The following is a 15,823-nucleotide window of genomic DNA, read 5'->3' on the forward strand; positions in this document are numbered from 1 at the left end:
AAATATACCCACTATCACAAGTGTATTGATGTCTCCTTGGCTGTACAAAAACATTACTACCTCTCATTATTATGGTCAACTAGGACTGGCCCCCAATCTGTGAAGGCTGTAGAGACAAGAGAAATATAAGATAGTGAATCTTCTCTCTCTCCAGCTTCTCTGCTCTACACAAATCTGATTTCCCAACGGGCCTTATTATCAGAAAATTCAAGGGGTGGAAGTGAAGGAAAATAGGCTACAAGCTCTTGAACTGACATCTAGAACGCAAAACAGTGCTTGTGTCTAAGCCCAGACTTTCAGCTGAGGAGTGGAAATACAAAGGGGTGCTTAGTGCTTGTACAGGACTAACTCCTTCCTTTCCCTCTGCCAGAATGAGACACAAAAGGAAAACAGCACAACCCAAGCAATGGTGGCTAGGGTATTTTCTGCTCTTGAAACGCTCAGAAAATGCTGCTGTCCTGTAGCTTAAAATGATGAAAAGCTTGATATAACCAAGTGACATTTACTTTCTGATGGTCTAATAAGCTGCCGACCTGTACTTAAAACCCACCATACCTGACTGAACCCCAAGCATAACTCAGAGCAAAAATACAGCCTCCCAACTTAATTTACATGTAAAAACCGAACATTAGAATTGGCAAAAATGGGTGATCTACCTCTTCGGACTACTACATTTCTAAAATTTTCTTTTGGTTCTGCTCAGTCAGACCTGGCAGACCACACTGTGGCAAGCAGGCACTTAGCTAACCACAGGCGTGTCTTTTTAGTGTGACACAGGGTCCTAACTACCAGGTAAAATATAATAGAGATGGGCAAGGAGAGTTTAGCCAAAGGTTAAGATATCCTGGTCTACTAAAATACCCAGGGCTCTAAATCAAATTGATTGGTAGTCTGTTAAACACAACATCACGTACAAGCATTAATGTGGTTAACCAAAAATAAACCACATTTTCTTGTTGTGCAACCAAATTGGAGCTGCAGATTTCCTCTTCAATTAAAAAAACCCAAACCACACACCTGTATCTTTCTTAACCCATTTTGAAATATTAACACAATTGCATTAACCACCCAAACAATTACCCTAAGCAGGTGTTACCGAATTCCGTACTGCAAAACATCTGTGATTCAAAGAGTATTTCAACTGGCTACTCAGCAGCCTAAACAGGACTTAATTACCTTTCTGCAGACTTCACATTAATTTATAAACTTGAAATATCATAACAGAAAAGAGGGTTCACTGCACAATAATTTTGCCTGTACATTATTAGAAGCACTCAACTGTGCTTTTTCCCTTACAGTGCTCCAAGGGTTCTAATGCCATGCCTCCTTGCCTGAACGTAAAGAAATAGAAGAGTACGTGTATCTATGTTACCACTTGGTGAAATAATCATCGGGATCTTCCCAAGCAGCATTTCTGTATGTATACACACACACATAGTTATGAGAACAGTTCTTCCAGTTTCCATAGGCTTTTAAGTATGTAATAGATGTAGATACTTATTTAACATGTACAGCATTACAGAGAATGCTGTAATGTCTCCTCAATTTGTCAAATAAAGGCCTGCGCCTTTATACTTTGAGCCCTTTGGAGATCCTGTTCCATGTGTGAGTGTTACATTGCACAATTGTAAGACACTGTGAATGCCAATGGTCCTCTATAAATAAATAATATTTATCAAGGAAGAACTTCTATTTCCTTAGCTTGCCTCTTAAAATATTCCATTGATTTTGTGCCAATATTTTTAAGAGACCACCCACGTTACCCAAGTTATAGAATCTAGCACCAGAGATATGCATTATTGCAAGGCAATCTCTAGAGAGACAGACTGCTTGCTACTCCTTATACATGCCTAGTTGCTACAACTCATGTCAATAAGTCTTGAAGAAGTATCTTCTAATTTATTTTACTACATCACACAAGACAGGAACTGTTTCTCTCCACATCCTTTGGGAACAAGAAACACTTCTGAGAATACAACTCTTCCCACACATGCAAAAAATAAAGACCTAGATATGCCCTTGTCGGATCAGTTCAACAGAAAGATAAAATATATTGAAAGTGTAGTGAGAAATAATGGGGGGGAAATTAGCATTCACCTATTTCATTCTGCTGTAACAAGGAGCAGTAGAGAGCTGAAGCTAGGTTTTAATATATGCATATTTTCAAACCCTGAGCTCAAGTGCATGCTTACAGGCAGCTTCAAAATTTGATTTTTCATTTCTGACTAGCAAGTTCCACAAGAACAAGAAGAAAAGCAGAGGAAAAGCCAATCAACTTTTGCAGAAAGCTGTACTAAAACAAAAACACAGAATCACTAATGCCCAAAATCTTTTCTGTATTTCATCCCCCCCAAAAAAGGCACACACTTGAGGAGGACATCTCATCCTGTTCTTCAGGTTAATTTTTACTTCATTTTCTCTCTTAATGATGTTGTTCTCTGCTAATAAAGTTGGTGTAAGGCATTCATCCATCATGTACCTTTTTCCTTCCATTTTGCTCGGCCTTTACAGCTCTAAAGTAAAACTTTCAAAGCTTGTTATCCAAAGTGAAAATGGTGAACAATATTAACATTTTTAAAAGCTATTCAGTACCAAAGCTGAAAAGAAATTTTAAAATCTGAGACTCCTGACTTAGGTCTTGGAAACCTAAGAACTCGGAAAATTCAATAAAACCAACTTGTTAGTCTGCTTTTTTTTTTTCCCCTCCAGGAATACTATATACATGTCCTGTTCTCTTTTTATTGAATGTACTTTTCCTGTCTTTAGGACATGCCCTATTATAATCTACCAGGTCTCGTTAACTCCTAGAGTAAGGCTACCCAACTCTACCCAAGTCTGGAAAGCACAGCCAAAACATGGATCTAATTTGACAAAAATTTGCTTCTGATCTTAGCAAGCCAGAAGAGAGCACTGTGATCCCCTAGTCTGACCTACATAACTTAGGCCATTGGAAATTTCTGAATTAATTTCATTTTTGAACTGGAACAAAGTCTTGCTGCTTTATTGATGGCACAGGACCTGTTCCCATAGTGAGCTTCCACGTTTGTAAGATGAGGCTCAAGGATGGCAAAAAGGTACAGCTCAGCTACTAACTAATACAGCTTTCCTGCTGATGTAAAAATCAGATTATTTGCTTATTCATGTTTTATTATGAATTCAAGTCCCAAACTATTCTAAAAATTATATGCAAAATGTTCCTGAAATAATATAAATCTGCATTTACCATCACTATCTGTTAAAAGCTCTGAAATTCCTAAATTGTCTTGCAATTTTTAGTGAACCCCTCCACAGTAAACATCTCAAAAAAATCTGAAGGGCAACAGAGCAAGAAAGAATTTTTATCTGAAAATCAACAGCACACTCTACTGGCCTTCAGATTTCACAATATCAGCTGAATTTCAGTGTCATAAGGCATCTAAAATCCTACTTGAAAACTTATGAAGCTTTCCAAAACAGTAATAAAATTTACTGCCCATTAAACTGAACCAAAGTACAGGTTCTCTTTTGTCAAAAAAGAAAAGCATTAACTACCAGTATTTTCAATTAGTATCATGATTGCTGGCTTGTTTTTTGGTTCATAAGGACAGGAGTAAGCTGGACACCAGCACTATTCAGTTAAAATAAAACTCTGATATAAAAAAAAAAAATTAAGAATGGTATTGACAGAGAGCCAAGGACCGCTGCAAAGAAGAGAGGATCCAGCTGGTCAGTCTCAGGCACATTTCCAACCAGAGACGGATTCTTCTGCAGGACACGAGTACGCACTGCTTCTAGAACACTATACTTTATCCTAACCAAACGATTAATTCCCTAGAGAGGCTTATAAAATGGAAACAACTTGAAAGGGAAAAAGGAAATGGTCATGGGAGTGTGTCCTTGGATGTTTGGAAGCAAAAAAGAACCCCCAGCCCAGAAAAGCACAAAGGAAAGATCCCATCCTCCTCTCATATTTGCTGGATGAACCCATGCAGTCCTTGCCTATTCATCTACTTTTCAGCACTGGCAGTGATTATTCTGTCATAGTTCTCTGACAAGCATTCATATGCAGCCCATCAGGAGCCCCACGTATTACTGATGTGATCCAACTTCCTAGAATCATGTCTGCAGGAACATGCCTCATATTCCTTTCTCTCCTGATTTAGCTTTTGGTGAAGCAAAGAGCAAGCACCAAGAATTGCAGCAACTTCCCAATAGGGAACTCCACACACAGCCCGGCATGCTGCCTGTCTGCTTCCCTTGTTCACAAAGTGACGTTATGTTACATCTTCAATGTTGTCAACACAATGCCCAACTTTTGTTTCACTCTGCCCCATCTTCACTATCTTCTTTTCAACATTTAATTCCTTGCTGATTTTGTCACTTTTGTATTCTTGTTATAAACATCATCTCCAAATCCTGATTCAGTAACTTTTTTCGCTTTTCAAGGTACAGAAGTTAATACATAGCACTCTCTCTTTTTTATTGCATACATCACAAAAGCTAAGAATGGAGAAGAAAGTAAAACCTGTAACTCCTAAGAGACCTCAGTTGATTTCCATGGTCCTGGTATTAAGCTTTCCCATAATGCTCACTGTAATCTAATAAATCTACTAGACATTGTGCTAAATGCACACAGATTTATACATGTTGTACACATTCTGTCAAATGCTGTCAAAAAATTATAAACTGATTGCTGGGCCAGATTCTGTGCCGATGTGGAGTCACAGTAGCTGACTCTGGCCCCCCATTTTTGATGGACGGGTTTTAAATTAGTCAATAAATCTACAGCTTGGATGGAAATGATTTGTAGTTTGCAAGCCAGTGCACATGGATTACTAATAAATCATTTATCTGGTTTAAATATTTTTCCTAAATGATTCTAAATGTCCAATAGTTTATGAAAATGAGAAACACCGCAGTGGTTAATGTGCACCATCAAGGAAAACAGCCAGGGGAAATAAATGTCTACATTTTTACAAGTGATCTTCAAAAAGTACACCTAACTCTGGAAATCAGACCCCTTTTAAAAAGATCGCCTAAAGGTTTTTATCAAATGTTATCATCCATATAACTCTACATGTTTAACTGATACTTCAACTGGTTTATGGAGTGCATTTACCACCTGCTCACAGATTAAATGAAAAAGCTATTTCACTGTGCAGTCACTGGTTTTTAATTAGTTACCTACAGAAAATTAAGCAAAAAAATAAATAAATCACTTTTCCTAATTTATCAACTAACTGACAATTTGAGGTCATTAATTTACAGCACAGAAATAAAAGCAGTCATTCATGTAATCAGTGTTACATATACTACTTAGTCACTCTCTCATCCCTTGAAGGGGATTTGTTGAACCTTTCCAGGAATGGGAGCGCAGCCTCAGTTTTAGAAAGGTTCAACTCCACAGACTCCCACTGACATCAAAAGAATTCTCTACTGACACAGAACTTGTATCAAGAGTGAGATCCCTTACCAGGATAGGAACCCATGAAAGCAATACGAAACGACAAATAAATACAAGAAAACACAGTTGTGGATCCCGATGAGGTTACACCAGCATTTTTTTTATATACAATTTGAATTTGACAATATATGGATATGATTTCTATGTAGGATTATGCAAAGTGTTCATTTCTGCTTTCTAAATTGTGGCATGAATTACATCAAGACTTGGAAAATTAAGCTACTTGTACCCATGCATAACTGAAGTTGCTAAGATTTCAAAAGTTACAAGCTAACCCTATATGAAGTCAATAGGGGAAAGACTTATAAAAATGTTAGAGGGAATAGTTTTAACTTTTAGACAACTGTGGCTCTTAGCAAAACATACCAAAACAAGCTGATTATAGACAGAGGTGGTGGAATCTCTTGCCTTGGAAGCTTTAAGGCCTGGCTTGACAAAGCCTTGGCTGGGATGATCTAGTTGGAGATGGTCCTGCTTTGTGCAGGGGATTGGACTAGCTGACCTCCTGAGGTTCCGTCCAACCCTCATTTTCTATAATTCTGTGCTAAAGGAGCAACACCTGGATATCAAACCAATTCTGTGCTTTGTCCTAAGGAAACTACAGATTTACTCGGACTAAGGGGAAAGTGCATTCTAGCAATGCACAGTCTTACCAAGAAACTCTGCCTGCAGTCCTTTCTGACAGTATTTTGGATGGCCACTGGCAGACATTCAATTAAAGGTACAATAGGATCTGATCTGCAATCCCAAGTGACACCTTATGCTATGCCACATACGCATGGCAGAAGATGCGACTTTGGGATCGGGGCCATATTGCTGGTAGAGGGGGTAAACATGGCTCCAGTGCACTCCCAGCCACAGCGCTTGATTTCAACAGATCAGCATTCAATTTACCCTCCACAATGTTACTGAACATATTTTATGCAATAACTTTGTGGTTTGTTCCCTGTTTTATCACCCCATTAACTGAACAAATGTGTCGCCAAGTTACTGCTTAACACGTGATTAACTGGTTAATCATGTCTTAAGTGTAATGTCTGCCAGGGGCCGATGAGTTAGTACTTAAAAGTACTAGATTATGATGCAGCCAGAGTTAGTCTGTGCCTGGAAATCTGTTTGCAAACTGACCTTTCACATACAATTTAATGTAGCAGCTTTACATAGCAACAAAATTTGTCTTCATCTCTCGGGCTAAGAATTGTCATGTAAGAGCTACTACTTACCGTTTTCTGAGAGAAAGAAGCAACGTTGTCTAAACGAACAGTGAGTTCCCCATTTCTTTTCTGCTGATAAACTTCTAAAGCATCAACAAACTGCACTCCTTTTGCAAAACTATTACGTTTTCTCATCTGTTGAGATAACATGCAACACTGAAAATCACAACAGTTAGCAAAAGTTGTGAACTTAAATTAGATATTTAAACTAGTGGTCAAAGGTTTTCTAGCCCATAACCTTCTTCACTCTGGGCCTGTTTCAACAACTCAGTGCTATGTTAATATTCATCAATTTAACCACACCTAATGTACATTAATACATTTAAGAAAAGCTCCTGTAACATTTGTACATCAAGAATATCAAAAACAAAACCATAAATGAAGCGATCTCTTTTTAGAAATGATTCTGTCCTGGAAAAGAGAAGTAACTGAAGAAGCTTTATTTCGGACTTCTTGGAATAACATTTTGTTTAGTGCCCCTTGGATAAAACAGTGAATTAGAAGTACACCACCCCAGCATCTCTTGGTTTCTCAATGTGATCTTGATATCTCACTGGAGTCCCACTGGTTTTAATGGGTTTTTAGGTGTAGGTGCCTGAACTAGCACAAAGGATCTCAATACAATAGTGGACCAAGAAGAGCAGGTTGCAGTACAAATGGAAGTTGTTGAAAATTACCATACAAGTTATTACAAAGTTGCTATGATACCTCAGTAGAAGAAATGACTGCTGAAGAGAATGTGGCACTTCAGAGAGTTTCAGGCCCACTGATTATTACATTAAAAAGACAAAAATTTGGAAACCAAGAGAAAAAAAAAGTATATATAATCCATAAGAGCTACAACACATTCTAGTGTTGAAATCTCCAGTAAAACACGGTGTAGTACATGAAATAAAAATAAACATCATCCACAACTACATTCAGGGGCTGCTTTGTTGGGGTTTTTTTAAACAAAATACTGGCCTAATATTTTTTATAACGTATCATCCAAATGTCAGATACCAATGGTTAGGATTCAGTGAATTTCCTTCTCCTTGTATACTTTCCCATTTTACTGTTACAAGTACTGACAAATATATGTAAAGAACAGTTTCTGTACAGATACAGAACAGCAGCATCCATAATATGAATAGCCTGCCACCAAAATGAGTCCCCAGTGGGCCTCTGTGTCATGAAATTTGATGGCAGACCCCACCTCTGAATCCCCAAGCCCTTGCAGAAGCCCTGTGGGCCAAATACAGCCTGCAGGCCATATATTTGGCACCTTCTATTAAAGCTCTTATAACTCCAACAAAGCCCCTGTAAAAACATTTTAGAAAAATTACATCTGATGTAGTAAGCTAGGGACAAGTTAATTTTGCCATGTATCAAGTGGTGCTGCAAAGCATATATGAGAATTTACATTTTTTAACACACATGTAGAATGACATTTTCCACCCTACAAATTCTTTGCTTTGTTTTAACTTTTAAGAGCAAAAACTGTTGGTGAGTATGCTTGAGGGAAATAGTGTTTAAATTCTCCGTGTACTACTGTGTACCAAGTAATTCATCTCCATGACATGTTGTTGTGAATAATCTAATGTAACAATGGACCCCTTTGTAACAAGCAACAGTAAAAATGAAGGAAAAAAGTAACAGCCTAATTTATGGCTGTGACATGACCCAGCTAATCTCTACGCTTTACACTGAAATGTTGATTGATATTTGACTGCCTACTTCAGCTATGCCTGGATTATTTTACTGCCAATAAACTTTGCTCACCTGCTGCTCAGTTTCTAATGAGCGAATCCTTTTCCTGTCTACTTGAAAATCATCATTTTCATCTACATGTAAAGTTGCCCGTTTCTTCGCAGATAATTTTGAAGATAGTGTGGCTTTTGCATTGTGTTCTGTAAGGGAAGTACACAAAGCAACACTATTGCTATGAGTGTAATAAGTACATACAAATAACATTTCCATTCATGGAATTTACCTAAAAATAAACAAGTTTCAGGAATAGGAAATCAGACAATAAGTGGATATAACAGCAGCCATTTCTGAAACCCATATACCATCCTTACAATAAAGACAGAATTCAGCATTTTGCAACTATGCTGAAAGAAAAAAGTGCTTGGATTAAAGGGAGGCCCCCTAGAACTGTAGCATATCAAGTGTTTCACTGACTATCCATTTTCCTCCTAAAACCAATCATAACTACCTACACAAAGAAAATAATATGCTTGCAAAATGTTTTGGAGACAACGTAATACATAGGTGATAAGAATCACTCATTTTAAATAACCTATGTGGATATCAATTCCAAACTTCCATAAAATTTGTCCAGTTCAAGTTCTTGCTAATGGAACAAGCATACAGCTGGGAGTGAAGATTAAGCCAAATACCAACTTCACTCCCAAAAAAGATTAATTTCTAATATTAAACAGCCATGTTCTCTTAATAAATTATATGAAAGGCAGAGCAATTCCTAAGAGATGAACAAGCAGAAAAGATATCCATGGACAGAATGGCAGACTGAATGTCTTTAATATTGTACAGAATTAAGTCTTCCACAGGGGGAAAAAAAAAAACGACTAGACATGGAAACTAACTACACTGTTTTCATCATACTCTTCCGTTTTGTCCTCACACACAACTATTTCAGATTTGGGGGCTCCTTACACCTACAAACGAATGGCACTGTCACGTGGCACATGTGCACCAAAAACTTTAGGACGGACTTTGAAGTCCACTTCCTCCACAGCTGTCCCCTCATCTCCCTGGCAAACCTATGGCACATCGATATCTTCATTGAATGGATGCACAGGAAGTAATTTCTAGAGAAATTTCACCAGGACTTCAGGAACTTACACCCCTCCATCTAACTAACACTGGAAATGGTCCCAGAAATTCATTTCTTGGACACCACTGTGAAATTTTGCAATGGCCACGTCCGCACCATGTTCAGTTAGAAACCAACTGACTGCTGCGGCTACCTCCACACCAGTAGCTCTCACCCTAAGCACATTATTGCCTACAGCCGAGCTTTAAGTTACAACCATATGCTCTGATCCCACTGACCAAAATGCACATCTTAAGGATCTGGAGCAGGAAATGCTACAATTACAGTACTATCCTAAAACCATAGCCATTTAAATCAACAGAGCCAGACTCAGCCCCTGCTCCAACTTGGTACAATACCAACCCTGAGACAAGGACAATACAATCCCTTTGGCCGTCACCAGCAGCTCTCAGCTTGAACACCTCAGGCACGTCATTAATGACCTCCAACCCCTCCTGGAAAATTACAACCATCCCAAGTTATCCATGGGGAACAAATCTACCATGGCTCAGAGGCAGGCCCCAACTTCCAGTGGCACCTCTCCAGCAACAGACCATCTAATTCCTCTTCTCACCAAGTCACCAGACTTTGCTCTGGACCTGATGCCAGCTGTGCCCCCTCATCAACACAGACAACATTATCACTGGGCCAAATAACATGGGTTACATCCAAGGATCATTTACTTGCACCTCTACCAATGATATACATGCCGTCACCCACCCAGAGCGTGTCTCCACCATCTATATCTGACAGATGGGATGATCCCTACAGGTACGAATGTATGAACACCAATCTGACATCAATACCAGCATGACAGGCAAGCCTGTAGCAGAACACTTTAGTATCCTTGGACCATCCTTTGCTGACCTCAGCAGAACTGTTCTTAGACAACAAACCTTTAAAAATGAACTTAAATGGGAAACTGCAGAACATGAAATCATCCACAGACTGGACTGTGTCAAGTATAGTCCAAACCAAGACCAGAGTTTCTTATTCCATTACCTGGATTAATTTTTAAACCCCAAATCCCTCAATGAGTTAAATGCCCGGTTTTTCTCTCTCCTACCCACCATGACTCTGAGAAGTGCCCACTCCCTTTTCCTCTCCTCTTCCCTACCCTTTGTATTCTAACCATTACTTCCTACTTAGCAGCTCTCCTTCCTGCAGTTTCTTCACAAAGTCTGATGAAGCAACCTGCTGCTTATAAAAGCTTATGCTATACGTCTCCAATTTAATTAGACTATAAAGTGTAAGTCTACTCTACCTTCTATACAAAGTACTGTCATGTGTGTAGAAGTCAACATGAGAAATGTCTCCATCTCTTCGAACTGTCTTCAGTTAAAGTCATCCAAGTTGCTTCCTTTAACAATGGGCCAATAGTTTCAGAGACAAATACAACTTAACATGCATCTGTGTAAGCCAGGACCCAAAGGGGGGAAAAAACCTAGCACCTGACAAGGATCACATGGCCCTCACACATTAACAGTCAGTTACAAATACCATGGATAAAAACAGAACTACTCTTCCATTGAAGTTACCAGTATTGTCTCTCTTGCGGGTCAAATAAAGGTAGACTTCAGTTAAAGGATGCTCCCAGAAAGCAACCTATTAATTACTCACTTCCCCTGAATGCCAAATACCAGAAAACGGTATCTAAGGGCTAATAAATACTGTAAAGTGATTCAGGTTCCTTTTGCTGAGCCAAACCACTGCAATACCAGAGACCTGTTCTGGGATTACTTCACTGGCTCCAGTCGCTGCAGCAGCTCTGCCCAGCTCCACGGGGGTCCCCAAAGTGCGGGGCCCCAGGCGGTTGCCCCGATTCGCTCCCCACTAGGGACGGCCCTGGCTGCTTAGGTATTATGCAACTGTAGGACCTACAACTTGAATAGCTATGCACAAGATAGGCAGCTCCACAAAACAGAAGATTACTTAACAGTTACCTTTGCTACTGGATGGTGTCTCGCTCGCAATGGAACCTGCAGTTTTACAGTTATTGAAAGAACAAGAAGCACCTTGGTTCACATCTGCACTGGTGTCATTAGTTCCTGGCTGAGAATGGCATCTACAGAGACATGGCAATGGGGTCTCTGGCTTTTTGCACTCCTTTTCACATGGAGACTCATCCAATGACTTCTCTACAAATGAACCAAAAGCAGGTTATTCACCTTGTCTTAAAAAATGGTAATGCCAAAAACAGAATTAGACTCTCTCAAAACTCTAGATTGAATTAGTTAACGGTAATTTTTGTCTTGGTTCCAACTTAGTCACTGGATACATAACAGATAAGTTGCTTGCAGAAACTCTACCCATTCGGTGACATGAAACCCGCAAGTCAACAGATAGTCTGAATTATAACTAACCACCAGCCTAACCAAGAGAAAAAGGATTTTAAGTAAGGGCAAGGAGATAGGTCCATTCCTGAAACAGATGTTGGAGGTTCCCAGAAGTCCCAAATTTATTAACAAAGTCAGTTCTTGTTTCAAAAAACAAGACACACAAAAAAAGAAACACTGAGCAGAATGACTTTATAAAAGAACTTACCATATAAAGTTTGCTGCCATGACAATGCAGAACAAAGCAAGGCTAAACTTTTACCACTTCCTGTAGGGCTCTCCAGCAAACAGTGTTGCCTAGAATTTAACCCCTTTACAATCTGTAAGGAAAAAAAGTTGACATGCAAGTTTGTGTGTTGCCTTTCTGGGTTTAGATAGTTATATCATATTTATTACATCCCCACCAGCGAAGTGTAGTAACCCTAAACAGCAAGTAAGAGAGAACAGGCGGAAAAAAATCCAGCTGAAACCACAGGGAATTTTTAGGTTGGCTGAAACTAGCTTGACCCAGTCCTTTACCCTCTTGGAAAAAATACTGTAGGATCTTCAATAATGGCAGGTGGCCAGTATACCTTAGTTCTTTCTCTTGCTACCGATAAACTGTGGAGAAGCTTGAGAGTCCAGATTAGAGGCCTGAAGAGCAAGCCATATGAGGAAACGCTGACAGATATGGAACTGTTCAGCCTAGAAAAGAGAAGACGTTGGGGGGATTTGGTGGCAGCTTAAAATATACATCGGGGTAACCATCAGGGGCTAGGTAAACAACTAGTCACCAAAGTGCCCCAGGGGAAAACCAGGAGCAACAGTCATAAACTCCTAGAAGAAGGTTTCAGACTAGATATAAAGAAAATTTTCTTCACCGTTCATGTGATCAGACTCTGGAATAGGCTTCCCACAGGGGTGGTGTAGGCACCTATCCTGAAGATCTTCAAAAGGAGGCTGGATGCACACCTTGCTGGGGTTATTTGACCCCAGCTGCCTTCCCTACCCAGAGCAGGGGGGGCTGGACCCAATGATCTCACAAGGTTTCTTCCAGACCTAAACTTCTGTGAAAACCTCCTGAGCAGCCATAGGTGACCTGTGGGGGGGGGGGGGTCACTGGGGGGGGGGGGGCACATCTCCCCCCCTGAAATTGGCCCTTGCTGGCCAGGGACTGGGAAGCATTGACCACTGCCCCCCCGAGAAGCACCAGCGGCACTTCTGGTTTGCTGCCAGTGTTTCTGGGGTTGGCGATTGGCCGCTGGGGCAGCCCCTGGTCAGCAATCAGCCACTGGTGCCTGCCCAGAGCCAGGAGGCACCAGTCACCCGTGCCAGCAGCACTATAACTGGGAACAGGTTCAGTAGAGATTCAGAGAGCATTTCTAACTACTTACCTTTTAGTAACAATACCTGATCACGCCAAGTTTTTACCGCACAGAATAAAGACAGTGCAGTACAGTAGCAGGTCAAATGTTTCCCCCTTAATATTTTGATTATTAAAATTGATTACTATGTGAAATATACAGCATCCACTCTGAAGAAATGAGAACCTAACTAGGCTGATACTGTCTATTAATTCAGTCTACTAGTTCAAGATATAGCTGAGCTTTGTTATTTGCCACTAGAAGCCCTAGTTACAGACCAGGGCACCATGGTCCTAGCTGTTGTACAAACACAGAATGAAACATGGGGAAAAGTGTCAAGTTATTGCTTGTATCGATACTAAATGCATGAAATATCGGAGGCTTGGAAAACAACAGGTTAGTGTAACAGAGGTTCCAAACAATGGTACAATTAAATTAAGGGACTTAAAGGTAACTCTACTTACTGCGTTCATCATAGCAAGCTGGGAAGGGTAAGCTTTGCAAGGAAAGAGAATCTTTACGCCACCAATGGTATATTCTGATACGTCAGAAGACATGGTCAGGTTTCCCCCACCACTTGTTTAGCTCAGATTTATACCTGCGAGAAAGATGAAAGCAAATGTTGACAAATTCGGCCTCAGCAACTCTCAGAAGCCTCTACACAACATAAGGCACCAAGCAAAACTGAACACAAACTGCTGAGGTGACACCGGAAAGATGTGGTTCAGGGTAAGGACCACAACAAGATATATGGTGACTAATTCAAATGTGTCCCATGTTATTACTATTGGATAATAGTAACAGTAATAGCAGCTTTTCCTGCTTAGAGCCAATGATCTCACAAGGTCCCTCTTCCAGCCTTAAACATCTGTGATTTTGTGGATGACTGAGTGATAAGCAAGTATTATTAAAGGATTGCACATAGAAATTGGGGAATAGTTGCACAGAATGGACTTGGGCCAGTATTAGCATCCCAACGACTGCAAAAAGGACTCTGGGACCTTTTGTAGCCCTGAGCCCTCAGGTCTATGGCTTGAGTCCTAAGACATCAACCCTGCTACGACCCAGGCCGTGAGACCACCTTCTAGATAAGCTTTCCATTTTCACAGCAGAGATGTAGATTTTCTGGAAAATTCTGAATCAGACAATTTTCTGGAATTACAGCATGATCTGATTTAGCATGTTTATTTGACCTATATTTAGTAAACTAAAACTAAAAGAAAAAAGTACCCCCATATTCATTTTATATGTCCAGATAGCCACAAGTATTTGAACTGAAATATCTGATGGGGGAAAACAAGTTAAATACAGCACACTTAATGTGGTTTAAATGTTATGTTCAAACGCATTCAAAGCTTTATGTGGAAAGAGATTATTTGTATTGGAATGCTTGTAAGGATGTAAAGACAACACACAATACCACGCACTTCCCTTACGCAGTTTGTTTACACGTAAGGAAATATACACCGGCACTGAAAACTGTTGACACACTCATTTTAGCACACCCAAAATACTGCGCACAACATGCCGTGCTTTGGTTCGGATTTGATCGGCACAGCCCATTAGGTGAATTCCTAACTTCTTTTTGGTTTGGACTATAATGCGAGTGCATTTACCCTCCTGCTTACAAATCAATGAAACACAAATGCACTGTCTCACACACCTCCTAGGGAGAATCACCTGAAAAACATTAATTACAACTTTGAAACTGCCAAGTTTGCCTAGTATCATATTGGCATCCATTCGTTGTAACTAATGAATTTTATGAAACAAGCTGTGAACTGCCCGCCAGGGGAATTTCCATCTATTGACTCCTCTGTGAAATCCTATGAAATAGAGACTTTTGTTTCCACCCAGGAGAAGGTTTACAATCTTCTCTGCAATGCCTCACGAAGGGTGTTTGTACCTGTTTCTTGCAATTAAATTATTCATTTATTTCTGCAAAAAAAAACCTGGTTGGTGTCATAAAAGATACCGTCTCTACAACGAGGCCCGACTGCCTTTGAAGAAACAATGAATTCTTAGAAGCGGACATTTCCCACATTTTTTTTTAAAAGCGGGACGTTTCAGGTATTTCCCGAATTTTTAGAAGCAGGAAATTTCCTACGGAAAAAAATAAAAGCGCCGGGAAACTTCCCGTTTGGGGAAATTTTCCGCCCCGCATCTCTGCTCAGCGGCAACGTGGAGCGTTAAAAAAAAATAATAATTATGTGGAGAAACATCTCCGGGGAAGCAGTTAGGAAGCGGGCGGGTACTTCACATCCACCAACGGCTTCTGGTGAGTGGTGGCGGTAGAGCAGGTCCCCCCCCGCCCGCCGGTCTTCACGGGTGGTCGCGGGTGCCCCAGGTGAGGGGAAGGCCCCGCCGCCATTTTGACCCCCCGCCCCCGGCGCGCGAGTTACCTGCGGGGCGACCCTCCCCCCCGCTCGAAGCCTTCCCGCCGCGCCCGCCAATCACAGCTGACAGGAAGGAATCCGCGCAGCCAATCCACAGCCGCGACCGCCTGGGCCAATCGCTGAGGACCGTGTTGTGTGGCTGGGGCCCCTCCGGCTGCCGCGGCAGCCAGGCCTGCCTTTTGGGCGAGGCTGACGTTAGTTCATCCCCCGCTCTCTTTCGTCAGCAAGGTAGTGATACCTTCCCACGCGCATTTTGTGATGTCACTTCCCCCC

At 40.7% G+C, this 15,823-nt stretch overlaps 1 protein-coding gene across 3 annotated transcripts in view; it reads right to left on the bottom strand.

Moving 5' to 3' along the window:
- Window positions 1-13,790, bottom strand: part of BRIP1 (BRCA1 interacting protein C-terminal helicase 1) — a 102,397-nt gene extending 88,607 nt beyond the window's left edge. For all 3 annotated transcript variants that reach the window (XR_002102995.1, XR_002102994.1, XM_019545673.1), the window contains exons 1-5: window positions 13,619-13,790; window positions 12,020-12,131; window positions 11,419-11,613; window positions 8,419-8,546; window positions 6,667-6,792 (exon numbers count right to left, since the gene is read on the bottom strand). Coding sequence is in view for 1 of the 3 variants with exons in the window: in XM_019545673.1 (XP_019401218.1) it covers window positions 6,667-6,792; window positions 8,419-8,546; window positions 11,419-11,613; window positions 12,020-12,131; window positions 13,619-13,711 (654 nt within the window). In the remaining 2 variants the exon portion in view is untranslated. The remainder of the gene's footprint in view (window positions 1-6,666; window positions 6,793-8,418; window positions 8,547-11,418; window positions 11,614-12,019; window positions 12,132-13,618) is intronic.
- Between the last annotated feature and the right edge of the window lie 2,033 nt (window positions 13,791-15,823).

Source organism: Crocodylus porosus, unplaced genomic scaffold (assembly GCF_001723895.1).
Source record: "Crocodylus porosus isolate Cpor-Errol unplaced genomic scaffold, CroPor_comp1, whole genome shotgun sequence".
Taxonomy (NCBI): domain Eukaryota; kingdom Metazoa; phylum Chordata; order Crocodylia; family Crocodylidae; genus Crocodylus; species Crocodylus porosus.